At 38.6% G+C, this 19,587-nt stretch overlaps 1 protein-coding gene across 2 annotated transcripts in view; it reads left to right on the top strand.

Annotated features, from left to right (window-relative positions):
• LOC109484233 (high affinity cGMP-specific 3',5'-cyclic phosphodiesterase 9A-like) overlaps positions 1-19,587 on the top strand; it is a 24,947-nt gene extending 5,360 nt beyond the window's left edge. Inside the window, exons 1-15 of one of the 2 annotated variants that reach the window (XM_019787500.1) lie at positions 3,361-3,487; positions 7,108-7,257; positions 8,536-8,584; positions 9,599-9,701; positions 11,241-11,380; positions 11,657-11,716; positions 12,245-12,326; positions 13,307-13,402; positions 13,731-13,853; positions 14,649-14,741; positions 15,307-15,374; positions 15,876-15,978; positions 16,675-16,779; positions 17,119-17,265; positions 17,864-19,587. In XM_019787500.1, coding sequence (XP_019643059.1) covers positions 8,574-8,584; positions 9,599-9,701; positions 11,241-11,380; positions 11,657-11,716; positions 12,245-12,326; positions 13,307-13,402; positions 13,731-13,853; positions 14,649-14,741; positions 15,307-15,374; positions 15,876-15,978; positions 16,675-16,779; positions 17,119-17,265; positions 17,864-18,049 — 1,317 coding nt within the window. In that variant the 5' untranslated portion in view covers positions 3,361-3,487; positions 7,108-7,257; positions 8,536-8,573 and the 3' untranslated portion in view covers positions 18,050-19,587. Of the gene's footprint in view, positions 1-3,360; positions 3,488-7,107; positions 7,258-8,535; positions 8,585-9,598; positions 9,702-11,240; positions 11,381-11,656; positions 11,717-12,244; positions 12,327-13,306; positions 13,403-13,730; positions 13,854-14,648; positions 14,742-15,306; positions 15,375-15,875; positions 15,979-16,674; positions 16,780-17,118; positions 17,266-17,863 lie in introns of those variants that run through there. The other variant, XM_019787499.1, reaches the window with a different exon arrangement.

Raw genomic sequence — 19,587 nt, 5'->3', positions numbered from 1 at the left:
GGTATGCACTCCTTCACACATCAAATGTACATACCTAGGGTATGTTGCAGTAAAAATATCTTTAAGCACACTATTTCTCAAGGTGGCGATATTATGGACCCTGGTGATATCATGGACACAGATGTTACCCAAATACCAAGTTTTGTCATTACAATCTTTCTATAGCTAATTGACTTATTGTTGAGGCGATTGCTCCTATATATGTAAATTGATAAATATGCTATTATAGAACAGGCTGGTGACGCACCAAAAGTAGTTTTGGGGCATTTCTTGTCCTTGACACCTGAGTCATGTAAGTTATTACTTATGTAACAGCACAACAAAAAGTCGTGCCTCATGCTTTGTTTTGGGTGTCATGGTATCCACCGTCACTTGATGCCACAACAAGCAGAGGGAGGTTAACGTTCTCTGGTGCTATTGTTAGCTTGCATGGCATGACAGCCCAAACAGAACCAACCTGGTTTATAAGTTCAGTATCACTCAATGCACCTTACAGCAGATAAATCAGATGATCTGTCAGCTAACTGTGTAATGACAGAGGTTTGGGGCCAACAAACAGCTTTAATACAAAAGAAAATACTGCAGTCTTGCATGGGATAGCTAGCTGTAATTTTGTACATAGTACTACTAAGGCAGTCACTTGTAACTAAGCAGTAGTGACTGATGATGACCAACCTTTGTAGACCAAAGGTTATAAAAACATTGTTCTTGAAAATATTGTGACTTCCGTAAAAGCACTATTTATAAAACATCAAAGTTGAAAAAGTGATGTCTTTAAAAACTTCAGTATCTACCTAGTACCTTAGTACTTGAAATCAAAATAAAACTGGTATCAACAAAAGTGAATTTTGCATGACAGTGTGTTGCGGTTTCCTAACATTCCTAAAATGGTTCAGTTAATTCTCATTGTCATGTATGATGTAATAAGCCTGGACTAGTTCCACTAGCCACACTTGTCAGAGCTAGAAATTAACAGTGTCCCACTAAAATTTAGGCTGGGACAACTGAAAAGTGACTTTGGGACATGTGTGGGACAATAGGAAAAATAATCAACATCAGAATTTGGTCCATCAGGAATGCATCCCGGCTTTTGGCTCGGAAAAGCCCCCAAATTTCTTGTCTACTCTGCAATTGTAGCATGCCTGGAAGTCAGAATGTAAGCAAAATAAAGTTGATTTCAAATTGTTGTCGTACATACTTCCCAAAAAACAGGGTCGGACAGTTCAACCTCACTTCGGGACAATTAAGAATTTATTTTCGGGACAGTGCTGGGACAAGAAGAAAAAAAAGGTAATTTCGAGGCCTGCTTGTATACCTGGTGAGCTTGTCAGGCATGTCAGGTATTGCCAACCCCAAGGGTACGTAGATATGCAGGGCACACATGGAGACAGACAAATCATTCAGGAAGAGCCATGTTTTGTCCGGAAGATCCAGCAATTCATTTATGTATATAGTACACTTGTAAAACAAATTACACTGTACACGTGAGGCATTCTTGAAGGTAAATCCCATTGCTGTAACTGTGCCAATATTTCATTACTCGGGTACATGTGTCGTGACTCCATTTCTCTTCTTGTAAATTGTATTTTTCCATTCAGATTTGTAATTGGAGGAGCTTTGTGTTACTTTTTTCCTGATCACACTGTTGGTTTTAATATATAGTAGAGGGGATTCATTCCTCAAGCTAACCGACATCTTGCACACGCAGTCGTCCCTCAGTACGAAAGACATCTGGAGCCGCATAGTTCCTGTTTAGAACTTTTGGTTTTAATGTTAGCAATGAAAGCTTGGAAATACATGTATCAAAATTGCTTTTCTGAAATCTGAACTGTGTTTTTATTTGTAGAGATTCTAAGTGTTGCAAGTAAAATTTGACTATTTGTGAGGATAGAAGACTCCACAAAGACTGTCATCAGGTGTTGGAGCAGCAGAGGACTTCATTATGTTCTGATGAAGGCACAGTTCAAAACCATGAAAATGTAGGTCAAAAAATTGACTGTGGCTGTGAAAAAAGAATGTAAACTAAAAGTAAAAGACTGAAGACTGTTTGAACCAAACTGGCCAGACACAGAAATATACATCTGATGTCTCACTCCACTGACACAAAAAGTCTTGTAGGTTCAGCAGCAATACAGTCCATTCTAAACATCCACTCTGAAGCTAAAAAAAAGCAGCCTGAGGCTTCAATCCTCTCTGGTCAAGAAAAATGTTACATGATTATACTCTTCTAATACTGACATAAAAAGGGAATAAAACCCTGTAAGCTAATACATTCATCTTCTTTTTAATAACCGTACAGTTCATCCATGATTTTCATTATTGTAATGGCCAGCTAATTAAGTCTCTGTTTAGAACAGTCCATCTACATCAGGGCAAGTTGTATAACCTTCTCCCCACTGCCTAACCCCATGTGGCATAACCAATACAAATTTGGAGCCACTTTAGCAGGTAGGAAGGATAAAGGCCAGGTCAGTGTTTGATTATCCGACTAAACAGACTACCAAGTGGCTGGAGGCGTAGCTTCCTTTCATCTCTTCCGTTTCTTCTTGGAATCAGTTCAAAGCTTAGATAATTGAAGCTTCAAAGCTTCCGATTTGGCATCGTGGACTGGACATTATAGGGATGAAGGAGCTGAATTTTCCATTAGTGCCCTCTTAATTATGCGACCATAAAATTTAAAAACAGATCTGTTACCGCAAGTGATCGAGGTTTGGGCTTGCAATTGCATGATCTGCCACATTCTTACTCACTGTCTCGAATTGATTCTGGGTAGTTCCAACATGTGCTAAACGCGCTTCTGTCAGACACATGAATTGCATCAAGTAAGACGATTCTACGAATCTATCAGTTAACAATAAGAATGTATGTAGTACCCTGTATGCAGCACTCATAGCCCTATCCTCCAGTTCCAAGTCTATAGTGTACATTTATACCAGGGTAATCGAGTAGACCGTAGAGTCTCCAATCTGGTAGAATCCACCGGTAGAGATCCTGATCGGAGTCTTTGTCAACAGAAACTCTGATTCATTGGAGTCTCCACCAGTAGAGATTTGAATCCCGATCAGAGTCTACTGGTACAATCTGCAATTCATACTCAGTATCACATAGCAGGTATAGCATTAAAAGATATTTAGGTTATATGGCACACACAGACTATTTGAATGATCAGTACTAGTAGCTAGCTAGAGCATTGATTTTTTTATTTGATGTTTTAGAATATATATGAAATTCAGAAGTCAGATCAAAACACAGTGGTCGATCAAAAAAAAAAAGGCTAGGGTTGGTGGGTGTTTGCTATAGGGTCGGTCAGGAAACTGGAAACACTGACTATATTCTTTTGTAGGCCTCATTACCCATTGTCAGAAATGACAGATGAACAGCCTTGCTCATGGACATCTCCAGTGATTTCAACGATCGTCAAGTTGCTGTTTTGTCATCATCTATTATAAAACTCAAGAGCCTGTAAAGCAACCTATTCCACCCTGAGGTATTTTGGATATCTAGATATGATACACCGAAATTGTTTACCACACAATGGTCTGTTTTGTATATTATGTCGGATATATTTGTTTGAAAACCATGTAGAGGTTCTCACTGTTGTGGGTTCACATCAAATTGAATGCATATTATATGTTGCATCATATTAAGCATAATTATGTAACATGTCATACGGTACATGCTGAAATGATAGAAGGGGCATATTGTGTGTTGTATACACTTTGTAGGTTGGTTCAACACTTACATGTACATGTGCATGTTTTTGTTATATATCAATTACATTTTACAAGACCAATTATGTATTCTTTAAGGCATATTTTGATGTTCTACACGGTCCCAATATATATATGCATTCAGACTCACTCATATACTGCCGTAGCTGTAACATCTGTGTCCATAATATCACCAGGGTCCACAATATCGCCACCTTGAGAAATAGTGTGCTTTAAGATATTTTTACTGCAACATACCCTAGGTATGTACATTTGATGTGTGAAGGAGTGCATACCAAAAGTATGTTGCAGTAAAAATATCTTTAAGCACACTGTTTCTCAGGGTGGTGATATTATGGACCATGGTAATATTATGGACACAGATGTTAGCTACATTGTATAGATGCACCAAAAATGAAATTGTATCTACATGTAATGTTAGGAAAGCTATTGACAGAATATAACCATACAGGTACATTTCTTGTTTCCAATACTTGATAATTTTTCCTAGTGCACTGTACCATTCCTCTGGGGATTGTGCCACACACTAATTATTACTGACAAATGCAAACACAAATTGTACACCAGGGGTAATGCAGGTGCTTGTGTTGATGTTAGCCATTCACTTATTACAAGAATAACCGCCAGGTTATTGTAACGCTACTGTGTGCCGCTACTTCCCGGACGTCTACTTTTGAAAAGTCTATTTGCCTGTGCCAAGTCCAGTTAATGTGAAATTGATGTCAGCCCGGAGCCCACTTTTTTGTTCCCCCTGGCTCCTAATGTCAAAAAGGTTGCCACTCGGTCAACAAGTGAGTTGGCCATAATGGGGTGGGGTGTTGAGAGCTGTTAGCTCTGTGAAGCATCACAGGCCAGAGTCCATTACTTAAGGGCCTACATGGGGGGATGCAGGAAATTTAATGGTGAATTTCACAGGCCACAGTCCATTAGTATTTAGGGTCTACATGGGGGGATCCTGGTAAAGTTTTTTAATGGTAAATTTAAGTGACCGACAATTGATGTTTAGCAGCCGTCAACACTAACCGTAAATTAAATTGTTCTTGTTGCATAATGAAGAAGGCTTTAGGATCGGAGCAACTTCTTCGCAATGTTCTTTTGTATCCATGGTGTGTCTGGCAAAATATTTCAGTTAAACAGTAAATTTAGGATAATAAATAGTGTGACACATGGAATTTAAGTGAACAATTACTCTTCATGAATTTCCCTACAGCACTTAATTTTTTAATAAAAGCTGTTGGCTACATTTAACAGTGAATTTACATGTAAATGTTCCTCACGGAAAAAGGCATGCAGGCCCTCATCCATGTACTAGTACCTGAGTGCCCATCTGACGTTAATGAAGAGCGTTGAGTGGGGTTGAACTGTGAAAACAAGTCGGTAAAATTGACGTGTCCTCCTTTTACGAGAGAAACTGTAAAACAAGCATCTTCATTGGTATGCAGCCCCCCACCTGGTGTGTTTTGCCAACAGGCGCAGATTGCATTATAAATGTACATGTAGTAATACATACTGTAGGTGTGCCCAGAATTTGATAAATTTTCTGGGCTGCATGTGTTCAAACACCAAATTCTAAATGATACACATTCCTATAAAAATTACAAATATCACCTCTTATATCAACAGTGAATAGCAGGAATCTAAGGATGGAGCCTTGTGTTAAGGGTTATGCAAATAATGTTGTAGTGCTGTCATAGAGCGTAGAGTGTGGTCTAGTCCTTCTTGTAATGATGCTTGATGTTTTGATGCAGTACTCGATTAATGTATATTAGTTTTATTACGTATATGATATTGCCCTCACAAAATGGATAATGTTGTAAGCAAATGTTGACAAAGTGTTGTGCCAAGTTAGACCATGGTGTGTTATCTATAACACCTGTAATGGTACTGTTCTCTTATCTTACAACAATAATGCTTGTTCATTTGTTGGCATATTGAAAGAATAACAAGAAGCCATAGGTGACAATTCTCCGTGAAGTATTATATATTGCAACAAAAAGAAGTAGCCATTGGCGACAATTCTCTGTGAAGTGTGATAAATCGAACAAAGAAAAATTGTTTAAACGCGCGTCGGCTCAGTCATCTTAAGACGCAACAACCAATCAGAGATGCGAGATGCCTACACGTGACGCGGGAAGGGCGCGCGATGCCCGAAATATTCTTGCGTCAATATTCAGCGCCGTGATTCAAGAGATTAATACCCGGAAACAATTTTTTTCTTGTTTTGAACGCATTAACATGCATTTACGCTAATCTAGTATGATTCAGGGTTACTTTTTTTTAACCTGCCATGGCCAGATTATCTAAAGATGTGTGTATTGTGTGTACAATCTATAGAAAGAGAAATGTACATCAGGTCCGATCATCCGATTTTCACGTTTCGGTTTTTTGGACTCGGTTCATGAACGTATTTTGGTTTGGCTCCTGGAATGTGCGAAAAAATGACTCCCGGGACTGTCTACAGGGAACACTCGCACATTCGCGGTGTATCAGGACAGCGCGACTGGTCGTCATTAGCGCAGTAACAGTTGCATAAACGGACGAAACCATTTCAAAGAAATGGGGATGTTTCGAAAATAAGCATTTACTCCAATATCAAAACAGCTACGGTAAAAATAAAAAGACGTGCATCATCCCGGACATAATGCAACACCACATGCGAAATTACACAGAAATGCGACGTACGGAAGAATGCGTTTTGGCTGCGAACATCTTCCAAAAAACTTGGCATCTCTTAACCATGGGCAAAAACATCTGGAACCACTTATAAAAACCACCCCGTATCTGCATGAACTTTTTTGAACCCCACTGCTATTCCAAACAACGCGTTTTTCTGGACCATTCCAATTCGCCTCGTAATTGTAGGGGTGCGTCTGCGATATTACATTGACCGCGAAAGCAGCAACGGCAAAAATACACATTCGTGCATCAACACGGGCATGCCCGCAGACGGCGTATAAAATTGCGTGCCGATTACACAAAGAGAACCCAGTGTTTTGACTGCGAACATGAAAAATCAGCCGATTACAACACTCCGTCCGGAGGTCCTGACCTCCTTCACGGAGTAACAACCACATACAACAGAGTGACTTAAATGGTGCACACCCCAGTTCTTCTGCAACAGGGGTCCATGCATGTGGTAGTGCGCAGTAAAAAAGTAACAAATGGGTATTGACGGTCTACCGGTATATGTTTGAGGCCACATTTCTCATAGTCTGTAGCAAAATAACCACATGTATTAGAATAATCAAATTAGATACTAAAATGGCTAAAAAGTGTTAGAAATGGTGAATCATAAGTAATTTTCTTATTTCCAAACTTCTGCCCACTACTGTACATAATACAATTATAATCTTTTGTTGATTTTTTCCCTGTTCAGAGTGTTTCCGTGCCGCGGCAGAGGCTGGGCCCCACGACATCCTGAAGTTGTACAACACCAAGGGAAACATTGTCAACATCTCACCCAAGTTGGAGGCAAACCGACCTGACAGTCGCTACAAGCTACAGGTGGTGGCTGCAACATGTAATGGTAGGTCTGGTAACATGACACTGCAGGGCTCAAAATCCTTTTTTACTGCACACATGCACTGGTGCAGTTAACACAGAAAGTTAGGCCTAGGAAAAAAAATGTTGTGTTTACTGTTTCTTGACCGGCCCTAGAAAAAACTGCAACCCTAGCCTTTTTTTGTGGATTGACCTGCAAGGGACATACATTTTTCCAGTACATGGACTGGTGCAGGTTAGGTGCAGGTAGACATCAGAAATACATTACCTTGACCTGCACTAAGCAAACCGCAGGTGGTATTTCCAGCCCTGAACAGTCATGAATCAATCAACCATATTTCAATAGTGCAGAGACATTGTTAGAATTGAGAATTGAGTTGACATTTATTTCATTAACTCATAAATTCATCAACCAAGTCTCTCAACCATACAAAACATACATTCACATCACATAAAATAGTGATAAATGGTGACTTTTGTCTGTACATAGAATTTGAAGGATAAAGTGAGGGATCAACTGAAAATACATGTACCCATGAGAGACTCATGCTATTGTCATTACATAGTTATTACATGTTTTGCCACCTCTTTTAATTTTTATCTTAGTCAAACGATCAGTCTCACTTTTTAAGTGAAAAAAGAAATCTCGAGTCCACCCCTTCCGTAGCTTTTACATGTACAACAGCCCTTGTCATTGATTTTACATGCGGTGAATACGCTGCCCTTAATTTCTCCTGATATACAATCTGGAGGTCATTTAGCCATGGTATCCAACCTAACGTGATTTATTTCCATATAAATTGTGCGATGGCAGAACTTCCCTCTGTGACAGAACCACATGACATGCTGCGGTATGGTAATCATGAAACAGAACCGTGTGGTGAATGTATAAGTTCTTTTAGAAGGCTCAGAAGGACGTTTCAAAGAGATTTCATGTTTGTGCAATATTGGTTGGCCTAGACAGTTAATTTAGTGAAAGACAAGAAAGATACTAATGCATATGATTGTATCAAATTTTACCAATAAATTAAATCATATTCCAAGGAGATTGAACAGTAATTGACACTGAGCAAGGATGTAGGATTATACATTAGAGGTTGCTTTGAATTTTTTTAAAAATGTAAATGGCACAAATATGGCCATGTTGGCCATGTTGAAAAGCGGAAGTGAATGACAATCACATGAAAAATTCTTTGCACAAAAATGTAAAACATAATACAGGTTTAATGTGTTTATAATCTATACGTAATTTGAGTGTTGATTTATTGACTTAAAAGTCCGCCCTCATTTTGTCTCTTTGCAGGACCAACAGCTTCAGAGCTTGGCTTTGATGTAAACAGCATGGAAAGAAGGTTGGTTACAGAAGTCACTGCAATTCTCGCTGGTTACACTATCAATTGAAGAGGCTTGTTTTCCTACAATGTTCCATGCATGGTGTCTTTTTTTAAGTTGTCATAAGAAATAGTTTGATTAAATGTTCAAAATTTAATGTTCCTCACTTATTTGGTTTATTTGGTGGTTATACTTATAGGAAATGACCAGGCTTAGCCTTATGACACCAACATACACCTTGGGGCAGGTCACTGACCCTTACTGAGGCAATGCAAGTGAGCAGGTGGTAGTTTAAGCTGTGTATGTACAAAGCCTCTGCCTGCAGCTGATCTCTGTAAGTGCTGCTAATGCAGGAAATTGGGGCCTGTGAAAATATAACCACTATGATCCAATTGTGGTCAGGTTGGGACTGACCTTTAACTTAGAAGCTTTCCATTATCAAATAGAAACAGTCTTCGTTCTTGCCAATGGATATATAATGGCCCAGTCAATAGCATCTGTGCAGGCATGGTGGTGTTGTAACCATTCAACTAGTCAGAAACACATGTGGAAAATGCAAAGCAGTGAAAACTGGATTATGCAGACAACATCTGTACAAATTATCAGCATAAAGATACAGATACCATAGTACAGTAACTGTTTCTTCTCTCTTCATCCAGTACACTATGTTATGTTGTACTTTGTTCACAAGAAGCTTATTTTTTTTGCTGTCAGTCATTATAACAAATAACATGGCACTGCATCTGTTGCCCATATTTAGCAACCCTAGTCTGTTACAGGTTAAAGTGTCCTACTCTATCATGTATACTCACATGGATTGGTAGTTACATGTTTAAATTTAAAACTTTTGTTCCAACACAAAAAATGGTTCTCACTTTAGAGCTTTTGACCAGAAGCCATGTGACAAGATTGACTGGTCAAAATCTCCAGGTAAGAACCATTCTTTGTGTTGGAACACAAGTTTCAACTTAAAACAGGTGAAACACTGAAAGGTTCATATAAATGTTACACTGTTACTTAATTTTCCTTTTCAGGTTAGAGGATCTGGAGAGAAAAATCCTGGTGGAGAGTGGAGAGACACCACCTCTGGTTTTTGAGATGAGGAAAAAAGTGGAGTCCTTCCGAGAAAAACTAGAAGTAAGGGACTGTACATGCTGATGATATTGTAACAGCTGGTGGCTGAGGTTTGGTTGGGTTTGAATCCCGTGAGCCAAGAAATTGTAGTACTCGCTCCTTTGTGTTTCCATTCTAGCTTTACATTGAAACCTGATTGAAACCACAAATACTTGAAATAGGCGAGTAGTACAATTTCTTGACTCCCGAGATTCGAACCTGCTTCGAAGCTGGGCTGCCAGCTCACAAACCTAACTCACTAACTGCAAGGCTAAAATAAAAGGCCTGGACCAGTTAGACTGGTCAGTTGGTGGTGCTTGAACCCCACAGTTACACTACATGTATGTTTACAATGGCATACATTGATTTTGCTCTCCAACAGGGTTCGATTTTCTCTCAGCATTGTCTGAAATATTGATATCATATTTGGCGTGTAACCAACCGTTTTGCTTAACTGTTAAACCTTACTTGGAAAGATCTAGGTCCTCAGCTGCAGCTTTTTCTGATGTTGTCAATGACATGTTCTTCTAGCATTTAACCACAAAAGGTGGTGTAGCCACAAGGGGTTTACAAAGTAGAAACACTGTACATGAAAATGTCAGGTGGTCCTTAATGTTACCAGCTGTGTAAGCTCTTGATAAAGTTGAGAGGTTCTTTGCGGATGTTGACACCACTTAATGAACCAAAACATACAAAGTAAGGTCCAAGACGTGTGGAAGCTAATTAGAGAAGCACACTCTTCTTTCAACTTACTCACTAGTTCACTCATTATAATCTGCTGACTCAGAGATACAACCTGGTAGACTACAGATTCTTGCCTTATGTCTTTCAGCAACATACATGTCTCAGAAATCCTTTTTTTTTGCATACCTGCACTGGTGCAAGTAGCACTCAAAATTACCTGCACCAGACAAGTTTTACCTGCACCACTTAGCATTTACATGGCTAAAAACTGTTCACAAACCATTGTCACTATTTCTTTTATGCTAGGTGGTAACAGTCATTGCAGCAAATAAAAATATACACACATTGTACATACACCTACATGGATGTATAAAACTCAGTACATATGGACCAGTGCAGGTTAGGTGCAGGTAGACAGGTATCTGCACAGCTCCAATTTTCCATGCACTAAGGTGCATATTTTGAGTCTTGGTATACAAACTAAGACTTCTGACAAATTCCATGTTTAACCATCAGGCAAGGTAGACAATACTTGTACCTTTCTTTCTCTGTTGAGGACTTCTACACGTAGACTCCTAGTTTTTCACAAAGAAGACCCCCCCCCAGGCTGTCTGCATGTGTGGGAGATGTTTTTACAGACGGATTAAAGCACATCTGAGTTTTGGAAACAATCCACCCACCTGTTCCATGTACAAAGTGGTCTGGGAGGGTTTGATTTCATCGTCAGACGATGCTCATTTTTTCCCCAAGAATCGGCCAATCCTGGTATAATATTTGTTTTCCCCTGATGTATTCAACGTCGACATCAAACAAGAACAAATGTGGTGCAGAGTGGCCGGTGTCAGGACATTAAACACATGTTAACCTCTCATGTTGCAGAGTGTGGAACACTTAAGTTGGCTCGGCCTGTTTAAGGACATTTCCAGCGGCACGTCATCCCCCTTCTGGAACAAGAAGGGTAAAGCCAGAAAGAGTCTGGAACACTGCAAGCTGGTGCAAGACCGCTTCAAGAAAATGAGGTAAAAATGTGTAAGCTTTCGCCTTGACAATTTAACACCGGAAACATTGGGTGTCACTGAATGCACTGTTAGTACAACTCATGTACATGTATTATGTATTGCAATCTACAGTCTTGTATAGATAATTTCAAATGTTTCACCATACCATATTATAATAGAAAGGGTTTTGCAGTAAACGCGACAGTAACTATAATGAACTGTATTATTTCTCCTTGAGCCTTGAGCTATCTTCGCTCACTGTGTATGCTTATTTGTTTTCTACTATTTTGTATCCAGCGCTGTACAAGTCACGGAAGATGTTAGATTTCACCTCAGGAAACCCACTTTTGATAACTGGTAAGGGTCATGTTTTAATGGAGAAAAACTGATATTATGTAACATTTTTACATCCAGATGGCTAATATCGTAAACTATAGATAAAAATGATTTTAAAAATACTTGATAGCCATCAAGCACCCCTGGGGGATTAACCCAATTCTGCAGAATTCTGAACTGGAGGCAGAATTTTGCAGAATTCTGGGAACTGGAGCCAGAATTCTTGGAAGAATTCTGGGAAGAATTCTGCAGAATTGTGTTAATCCCCAAGGGGTCCTCGATGGCCGCTTCATATACATATTTCTTACATCATTTTTACCTATAGTTTACGATATTAGCCCATCTAGATATAATGCTGAGATATGGGAATCAGTCTGGAATTAAACTGGAATTCCAGAATTAAACAGGAGGCTAACATGGTGACTCAAGCCCGACCAATCGGATAGTTGGGAAAGTGGATGATGTGGAATACACTGTGTTCTATATGATTTACAGTATGACATACCCAACCTGGAAAAACACATTTCAGTTTGAAATTTTATTTTCCAGGCAATGGGATGATGCAGAGATGTTACTCCTACTCCAACAAATGTACATAGAACTCGAACTTCTCACTAAGTTTAACATTGAGGTGAGTTTCCAAGGTTTTTTTATCAGATCAGAGTCTCTACCCTGACATATTATACAATGTACACGCATATAAGATGATACAAGAACACCTTTGGCTGTCAAACACCTGTTCTTTTTTGTATTCAAAACCAGACTTATCTTGCAATATTGAGAAGTACCTAATACCAGCTCAGAAAAGAACGAGAAATAGTAATGCCTTCATCATGTACCAGAGTTTTTTTACCTGGAGGATTGCGATGTTCAAAAACTCATTGCAGAGTGGAACTCGCTGTCACCAAGTACAGTAGCTGCATTATCATTAGATAGCTTTAAACAATGTTTAGAGTTAGATGTTAAAGGTTTAGGTGTAACATGTCATTTAGCTGCCGCCACGCCGCATGCCTGCAAAGCTGGTGTGTTACGGTGAAGGACGGTTATACCGGCTAAAGAGATACAGATATCCCAGAAACATAAAGCATATTGAAATGGCCTAATGAGCCTCCAAATGGCCAGATCTGGGGGGAATATTAAGTTTCCTCCTGAAAGGCTTTGTTCTTAAGATCAGATTTCCTGGCAGACCTTCCTTAATCCCAGCGGGCTATAGCATCCATTAAGACTCAAAGTTTAGTTTTCCCAGGTTTTATGTCCCTTTTAAGAGCGGCTATAAACCAACAGCAATCTTCCACGAAAGGTCAGAACATGAAGTCATTGTATTTCGTAGTTTAGCATTTTGTGTCACGTTTGGGGGATGAGCAGGGATGAGCATGGAGGGGTGTGTTGAGGAATTATTGCATTATATAAGAGACAGCATGAAATTCATCTGTACTAAAAGATTTCATGACCTTAAAACTGGCAGTTTTCTTTTGTGAGGCATGGTACTTTAAAAGGCTGGCAAATCTGTCAGTGTAGATATCAGGCTTGTATCCATTGACATTTCAAGCTGTTGAAGGTTTTTAGAAAATATTGTGATTTAACTTTACAGTTTCTTTCCTTTTTTTACAGACACCAGTGTTGCAGCAATTCTTATATGAGGTCTACAGACACTATAACCAGATCCCATTTCACAACTTCAACCATGCCTTCTGTGTCACTCAAATGGTGAGGAAATCTCATGCAAAAAAGAAAATTTCTGCACGAGACAACAGTGAGGCGTATGCCTGTGTAAAACCTGTAATATATTGTGCATAGCACAGGACATCTTCTTTTATTAAGGTCGTACATGTGAGGATGGCATCCAGTCTTTAGTTTTCAAATGTTGTGTGTACTGTATTATCCATGTTGGTATACCACTATTACAGATCATGTGCAGTGTATTTTCATGTGCATGGTATTTGTGGGGCTAAGAAAGCCAATGCTTTGTATATTTGCATGTAGGTATTAATGATTCTCTGACTGCACTAATTTTAATGATGGCCTCCCCCCGCAGATGTATGGGATCATCTGGTTATGTGAGGTGTGGGAGAAGCTGAGTGATGTGGAGATACTCGTCATGCTCACCTCTGCACTATGCCACGACCTGGACCATCCAGGATACAACAATGCATATCAGGTACACTCAAATCTTCCAGACATAATGTGATGTTGTGATCAGCATGAAAGTTCATCTGAGTTGGTAAATTACATTATGAAAAACTTAAACTGTTCTCCAACTCAAAATTTGACTCACCAGAAATTTTCGACTGAATCACTCAGTCATCCTCAGCTATCTGACCCAAATGCTGTGGACACGTGATTTTTCCCACGTGTGACGTCAGCAGAGGGTCAAAGGTTGTCTGAAGTCGATATCGCCCCCCGTCCCGGTTGAGCGATGGTTGAAGTGCCCTGATGTATCACGTGTCCACAGCATTTGGGTCAGATAGCTGAGGAAGACTGAGTGATTCAGTCGAAAATTTCTGGTGAGTCAAATTTTGAGTTGGAGAACAGTTTAAGTTTTTCATAGTGATGTTGTGATGGTATTTTACTGTGTTATGAATATGTAGTATATGCTGCTTGTGTGTTGGTTCTTTTATTTACATGTACTGTTCTTGTATTCTGCTTGTTTGAAAAAGGAAAGAATTATTGGTTCACATCTCCCCTTCAAAATAATTGCATTTGCACAACGTCTTGTAGTAGCAGTACAATTACTGTAGGTGCTATTCACTGCTATTCTGAGATGCCATCTGCATTCTACCAAGGAGGTAAAAAAATACTCCTTGATTCTACTGACAGTTTATATAGGGAGGTTAAAACTTTTCTTGGCCCTGTGTGACAGTCTAAGCAAACGATTGACATTGCGACACCTTTTTCTCTCAAAAAGTCAATACCATTGTATCACTGGCCTGCAATGTCCTCTGTGCTGTTTCAGGTTAATGCAAGAACAGAGCTGGCCCTGAGATATAACGACATCTCCCCACTGGAGAATCATCACTGCGCCGTAGCATTTGAAATCCTAGAAAAGGTAAGTACATTTGTACTGCTACAAGTTCACTTAATAACATTTATGTTACAACTTCTAGTCTGTGGCCTAGTGGGTCCTGTGCAAGAGGTTGTGGTTTGTACTGGGCTAATCATTGCTGTCAAACTACATGCTGTCTACTAAATTAATACCACCAATAAAAAGCTAGAACCAGCCTATGATACAAAAAAAAGCAGGACAGCATGAAGAATCTGTCCTATATTGACATTTACTGTCATTTCTTAGCAGATTTTTGTCATCATTTTTTACTTCAAGTTTTTGAAATAGCCACAAAACAATTAAAAAATAGCTTATTTTCAGGGATATTTCAAATAAAATGATGACAAAAATCTGCTAAGAAATGATTATCGATAGTAAATGTTGATATAGAACAGATTTCCTCACCCTAAATGTCTTTTTTTTAGCAACTCTGAAATTGCATTGGATTATCAATTTTCCTCTGCCTTACACAACCATGTACTGTAGTGGGGTGGATGGGTCAGATCACATTTCAGTACTATGGACAAAACTATGTTAAATCAATGTATGTTGTGTCATGTTGTCACAGCCGGAGTGCAACATCTTCAGGAACCTGAGCGTTGAAAACTTTAAGAAAGTCCGTGAAGGCATGATCAGGTGAGTGTTCACTGAGCAGCAAGTTTGCATTTCTTCAGCATCTACAAATAATGGAATCATGAATGCATGAGCTTTCAAATTGTTTTGTCAAACCTTTAACATGACTGTCACAGTATATTCTTTGTATTATATATGATATTGTATAATCTGCATATCATATGATCTTGTGTTGTTACATGTATTTCTTTGAGTAAAGAAGGGGCAGAAATGTTTTAAGAAGGATCTATTTTGGATGTGCCATTGCATGATATGTACAAGTCTCCCAGAAAGGATAGCATACCAAGTTGCCTTTTTGTACCTTTGCATTCAAAATGGCAAGCAGGATAAAAAGTATTTTCACCACTACACAATTACATGTAGCTTTCCCCCACATCTGAGTTATAGCCAAATTGAAACTACATATATTATGTGTAAATGTGCATTGCCCGTAAATGAGTACATTTGCCTTTGTTCGTTTATTTACATGACACCTGTTGTTTATTCTGTGTGTAATAAATGCAGGTGTATCCTGGCAACTGACATGGCCAGACACAATGAAATCCTGGGGAAATTTAAAGCTCTGATTCCTGAATTTGACTTCAGCAACAAAGAGCACAGAGAACAGGTAGGTGGCATCCCACTTCTCGTGAATAAATATTTAAAAAATGGAGTAACGTTATGCATACAGTTGTATCTATGCCTATCATTTTGAAGGTTTTGCCTTTTAACTGTAGTGTAGAACACAGCAGCACAAGATATTGCGAATATGTTAGAACTAGAAAGCCATGTAATGCACCAACTGTTAGAATGTCCCCCATGGGACCAACGATTTATGTTCAGCATTACGTGCAGTTCCAGTAGATGTTGGTAGGTGTCAGTATTTATCCTCTAGATAAAGGGGTATCAAGTGTTTCTTTTCCTGTCTAGTTTGTGAAATGATTTCAGGCACAAGGCAAAGTCAAAAGGGGTCCTTGAAGTCAACGGTGGAGGTCCACAAAGTACAATATACATGTCATTGTCACCTGTGTCATCAATTTCATTCAGTTTTCACTTAGAGTTTATCATAACTGACTTTAAGCCTTGTTACCTTCCTCAAGAAGGTTATGTGCTAGGTACACCATATAGAGGGGTTGGTGATTTTTTTTAACCGGTTGTACGGGGTGGTATCGAAGACTGGATACTACTTCTAGCTTGGGGCGTAGTGCATGTATCTTTATGATATTTGGTTGGTAGGTATGTTGGGGTTGGGACGACAAAGGTCAATTATGTGCGATCTACCGGTAGTTTTGTGAAATAAAACTGTCCATCTTGCATTGTGCAGTTGATGATGATTCTGATGAAGGTGAGTGACATCTCTAACGAAGCCAGGCCCATGGACGTGGCCGAGCCTTGGCTGGACTGCCTACTGAAGGAGTTTTTTAATCAGGTACAGGATTTTATTTCACTTTAAATGGCAGATACTAGCACATGTAGGCCCAGATCTCTTGCAGTTTAAAGGTGTTAACGTTTTTGTACCATATTTGTTCACCTGAGTATGATAATTGGTTGACAGTAACCCTTTCATTTGTAAACATCCTTGATTTTCACCAAGCTTGTTACACAAGTTTGTAAGTTGATTCCTAGGTTTATGTCTGGGTATACAATTGTAGTACCCCGGTGTAACGTTACTGTTTTGTGTTTCATGCACATGTATAAGTGAACACTTTGACTATTGGGACATTATATGATCATAGTGATGGCCATGTTATGAAATATGTAATTTCAGAGTGATGTGGAAAAGCTGGAAGGCCTTCCTGTCACCCCCTTCATGGATCGAGAGAAGGTGACAAAACCTTCCTCACAAACCGGTTTCATCCAGTTTGTCCTTCTACCTCTCTTTGAGGCAGCAGCTTGTATCTTCCCTGAAATGCAGGTAATGTTACTGGGTGAAGTCTCATCCCTTTTGTTTTTGGTTTTAAGTTTTCATTCCAAAAAAGAAGATGTAAGATGTAAAGTAGATGTGAGTTATGCCATACTTATGCCATACTTTCAATCAAAGAAGACATTTCTTCTTAATTATAATTACTTAGTTCTAAGTATCTATTGACTATCCTTCATTGAGTTATTCAGTCCTGATGATAACGTTATACCTATTACATGTACCTCTGGCAGTGTGAGAATGAAATATAGAAGAGATAATGTCATTTTTCATTGCATGAAGATTACATCCAGGCACTGTCCTTGGTGCTGAATGGCAGGATATTGGGGTCAAAATGAAATTCTGCCATTTGTACATGTATCTTGATAAACATAAATGGGGAAGAAATCTTGTAAAAGGAATCAACCTATGGAAAATGGTAACTACTACTGCCGCTGCTACTACTAGACTACAATGTAAGTACTACCACTACTGCTGCTGCTGCTACTACTACTACTACTACATGTACTACATTTGTACTACTGCAGTAATGTGCATACATGTAAATGACTGCTATGTTCATATTTGATAAAATTTATTTTAATTTTACTAGCCTCACATCATCCAGCCGGTGCGGGATGCCCTCCAGTACTACAAGGACATGCAGGTGGCACTGGAGGATCAGAACAAGAAAAAGGATCACAACGAAGGCGAGAGAAACGGGGACGGCGTCACGTCCAGAAGTCCACTGGAAACGGAGGTGGTGGTGGGTCTGGCCAACGGACACAAGTCACCGTGATGTTGCATCAACGTAAAACTGATACTACTATAGAAAAATTTACCATGATTATATTTTGTTCAACAGAAGAACTACTATATATATATATATAAATATATATATGAGATATAGAGATGCAATTGTTCCAAATGTAACAAGATTTAGTAATCATATAAGGCCACACCAGTTTAATCAATTGGTTCTGAGATTCGCCTGATGTTTTTGTCTTCCTAGATGTTGACATTTTTTATAATTAAAAGTTCATTATTCATTGTTTGAGTTATAAACCAGCCTGGTACGTTGACTTATGGCTCCTATAGTACATTTGGAGCTTTTTGGGGGCTATCATACTAGTATATTTAGCCCTTTTGCTTCATCTTTTTTTTTTAATCTGAGAACCAACCAATTAAATTGGTGTGGCCTAACATATGTAGAAGTACACTGTGTAATATTATGCAGGAAATAGCCTTACAGGGATGTTTGTTAACTCCGGTGTTTTTAATGATGTCAGTTCATGTATTACACACAATTTACAGTGTGTATTTTCTCTTCACCTTAAATGCAAGACCCCATTGTTGGGAACGCCCTTACATATGAATGAAACATTGACTGCTTTTAACTTGGGAAGACACTTTGAACTCGAAAAATCGTGGGTTACTCACAATGTATTTCAACATGTACTCTCACATGTTTCTCATGCCTCTGAAAACAAAATAATGCTTTCTTCAATATTTTGCTACCTTTGTTCTCTCAGTAATAACTTTCATAGTTAAAGAGATATTCAAGATTCTTCTTTTTCCAAATTTGTTCTATGTTTAAAGTGACCAATGTTGATATAGGCAACCTTAGTTTCTTAAAAAAAAACAGTTGACTGACATATCATAGATTTAAAAACTACTAATATCCTGTGTCTTGTCCTACTATCTGCTAGGTAGGTTGAATTCTGTGTTTTCAGAATGCGGAAACAGCCATTGCCAAGCACTAATGCTCTAATTATCAAAACAAGCATGCTTTTCTTATTGATTATATTCATAGATGCATGCACAAACTTCATTACATTCCTAAAAGTATAACGTTGGATGTCACATTATATTAATATGTTATATATCTTCTGTGTTTTAAGTCCAAGGTGTAGTGTCCAAACTGTATTCTGTAAATATGTATATGTGTTAAATGTACTTGTGTCAACATATCATTCAAATACTAGAAAGATTGGATCTATTTATTCTTAGTTGTTATGATGTAAACTGAAACATTCCATGAAATATACTCATGTAACCGATGTGAATATGATGTATGTGTAGAGGACACCATACATAAACAGTACAGGGTCAAGTATAATATGAATAAATAATCATAGAGAGTTAAGAAAACTTCACTATATACATGTATACTATCAAGAGCATCATGAAGACATATCTATGAATTGTACAATCATGCATGCATTGAGCTCTATGTTCCTGCTCTACCTTTATTATTTTGCTTACTTAGGCCACACCAATTTAATTTGTTGTTTCTCGGATTCGCCTCGTCATTTTTTTCTGATTTCAAAAAAAAAA

Source organism: Branchiostoma belcheri, unplaced genomic scaffold, assembly GCF_001625305.1.
Source record: "Branchiostoma belcheri isolate BF01 breed outbred unplaced genomic scaffold, Haploidv18h27 scaffold69, whole genome shotgun sequence".
NCBI classification, from domain to species: domain Eukaryota; kingdom Metazoa; phylum Chordata; class Leptocardii; order Amphioxiformes; family Branchiostomatidae; genus Branchiostoma; species Branchiostoma belcheri.
The sequence above is the reverse complement of the archived record's forward strand: the minus strand, read 5'-3'. Positions and strand labels throughout refer to the sequence as shown.